This window comes from Octodon degus, unplaced genomic scaffold, assembly GCF_000260255.1.
Source record: "Octodon degus isolate 3935 unplaced genomic scaffold, OctDeg1.0 scaffold00334, whole genome shotgun sequence".
NCBI lineage: Eukaryota > Metazoa > Chordata > Mammalia > Rodentia > Octodontidae > Octodon > Octodon degus.
The window spans coordinates 1220542-1223238 of NW_004524910.1; the positions used below are offsets into that span (position 1 = coordinate 1220542).

A 2697-nucleotide genomic window follows, 5' to 3' on the forward strand; every position below is an offset into this window, starting at 1 on the left:
GTATTTGGCCAGGCCTATCTAAATAGTTTTAAGGATTTGTCACATGCAATTGGGGAAGACAAGTCCAAAATCACAAGGTAGACCAAAAATACTGGCAAGGCTATTGTTGCTTTCTGAAGTCTAGTGTTAATATACAGACAGATTTTATTCCTGTTCAAGTTAGTTTTGTCTTTTATAACCTTCTACAGATTGAGAAGGTTCATCAACATTATGGGAGATAACCCAATTCTCTCAATGTCCATTGCTTTAAATATTAATCAGTCTTTACAAATACCATCAAAGCAATATCTGGACTGGTTCTCAAATCAAACATTTGGGTACCAAGGCCATATAGATTGATACAGAAAATTAAGCAACACAGGGACACTATTGTGGACTAAATATAAGAAGGAACAACTTGAAGAACAAGTGCTCTTGACGTAGGGGAATAGCTCACAAGCACTGGATTCAGAAAGCATGAGATTTTGTGATTATAGAAATGTAGAGGGAAAAGAAAAACAAAATTCTTTCTTCTGAATCAATAAAACTAATGTAAGTGTCTCTTACTGGAAGAGAATAATTTTAGAAAGGAATATGGATAGGGAAAAGCAATAAATGTTCTAGGTGTCAGCAAACAGACACATCTTAAAATTCTCAAAGAAAAGACAGTCCCACTTCTCCAAACTTCTTTAGTGTGAGGTCAGTCTGACAGGTAAGTCTGTCAATCCAGGAATTTGCTCCATTAGACCCTGGAGTAATTCAGAAAACCTGGTCATTTCTACAAAAGTCATTTCTGTTTTGTCCTGATGGTGGAATACATCAGTTAATGAGGGGCATCTTATCCTATTCTTTTTGGCAGTTTCTTCACATCCAATTGTGGAATCAGAGGCCATGAACAGGCTATAACTTTATGAATCCACAAAGTATGTAAGTTTGCTACAAAAAATATTTTTGTGTTAACTTAACTGCCTGCTCTACTTTGTCAGTTAGTGTTACATTGTACTCAATGACTATGATTCCCATGAAATTTCAAGATAAAGTGCTATTGAAAATGGGGACCATCTTCAGTAAATATAAATATAATGTTCTCAACTTATAGCACACAAAGGTTGCTAGCATATAAATTAAAATAAATTTAGAAGGGTCATTTATATAGAGGAATTTTTCCTACTTATAAATTACCTTTACTAAAGTTAACTCAGTGTAAGACTTTGATTAATATTTTTTTCTAAAAACTAAAACTTCTACAATTACTAAAATGCTCTGCAGTAGGTAGTTATCAAGAGATATATTGCAAACACAGTTGCAGTTTTGTTATGTCATTATGTCTATGGATTCTTATTAGTATATAAAGTCATACAAAATAACAGGCGTCACTTAGAGAATATTTTCCTACCAAGCTCTCTCTTCAATGCCTCTTTGATTTCCTTGTTCCTGAGGCTGTAGATGATGGGATTCAACATGGGGATCACCACCATGTAGAACACAGACACCACCTTGTTCTGGTCGGTGGAGTAGCTGGACTTGGGCATCACGTAGATGAAGGTAATGGTCCCATAGAACAGGGTGACTGCAGTAAGGTGGGAGGTGCAGGTGGAGAAGGCTTTGTGGCGGCCCTCAGTGGAGCGCATCTTCAGGATGGTGATGAGGATGTAGATGTAGGACATGGCTATGACAAACACTGTGACCACGATGATGGAACCAGCAGAAAATGAGGGAATAATGGCAGGGATGCTGACATCGGAACAAGAGAGCTCAACTAAAGGAGCAAAATCGCAGAAAAAATGATTGACCTGATTTGGTCCACAGAAGAGTAAAGAACAGAAGCAAAGACTGAAAGAGCAAGTGTTGAGAAAACCACCTATGTAAGCAACTAGAAGTAAAAGAACACAAACTTGTGTGGACATTTTGGTTGAGTACATCAGTGGGTTGCAGATTGCCACAAAGCGGTCATACGCCATGGCAGCTAGAAGGAAGCACTCAGTTGATCCAAAGAAGACAACAAAACCAAGCTGCATGGCACATCCAATGTAGGAGATCGTGTTTGTCTCCACCAGGAAGTTTACAAGCATATTGGGTGTGACAGAGGATGAATAGCCTATGTCAGCAAAAGCCAGGTGGCTCAGAAAAAAGTACATTGGGTGGTGGAGCTGAGAGGAGAGTCTGATGAGAAGGATTGTGCTGAGATTACCACATACAGTCACCAGGTAGATGCACAGGATGACCATGAAGAGGATGACTCGGAGGACTGGATCGTCTGTCAGCCCCAGCAAAATGAACTTGGTCACTGCAGTGTGGTTCCCATCCATCAGTGAGTCCATGAGATGACCCAGTTGCTGCCAGAATAAATCTGAGCTGCAAATGTCATAAAAAAAGCTCTAGCAAATATGATGGTTTCATGTTTGTTAATACATACATGAAGGTCATCATAAAGAAAATTCATGAAAAATTGAACTATGTATTTTTATATATTTATGTGTAATGAATAATTCTATATTTTAAAATTGACTCAATATTTGTTTTAAAAATATATCTATCTCATTTATTTTTTTCAAAATGAAAACAACTGATTTTTACACTGAGTTATATTCACAAAACTGTTTTTGTTAATTTTTTATACAGGTCTCAGGAGCCAGGGACATGGCTCAGTAGAATAAGCACTTCCCTAGCAAGCACAAGGGCCTGAGATCAATCCCCAGTTCTGCAAAATAAATAAAT

At 37.6% G+C, this 2697-nt stretch overlaps 1 protein-coding gene across 1 annotated transcript; it reads right to left on the reverse strand.

Annotated features, from left to right (window-relative positions):
- Positions 1-1352: 1352 nt before the first annotated feature.
- On the reverse strand, positions 1353-2300 carry LOC101570550 (olfactory receptor 478). The gene has a single exon (XM_012513137.1). The coding sequence runs from the start codon at positions 2298-2300 to the stop codon at positions 1353-1355; it is 948 nt and encodes a 315-aa protein (XP_012368591.1).
- Between the last annotated feature and the right edge of the window lie 397 nt (positions 2301-2697).

What these genes read in the sequence shown, in the direction of transcription:
- LOC101570550 (XM_012513137.1), bottom strand. Translation starts at nt 2,300, where the DNA reads ATGGACTCACTGATGGATGGGAACCACACTGCAGTGACCAAGTTCATT.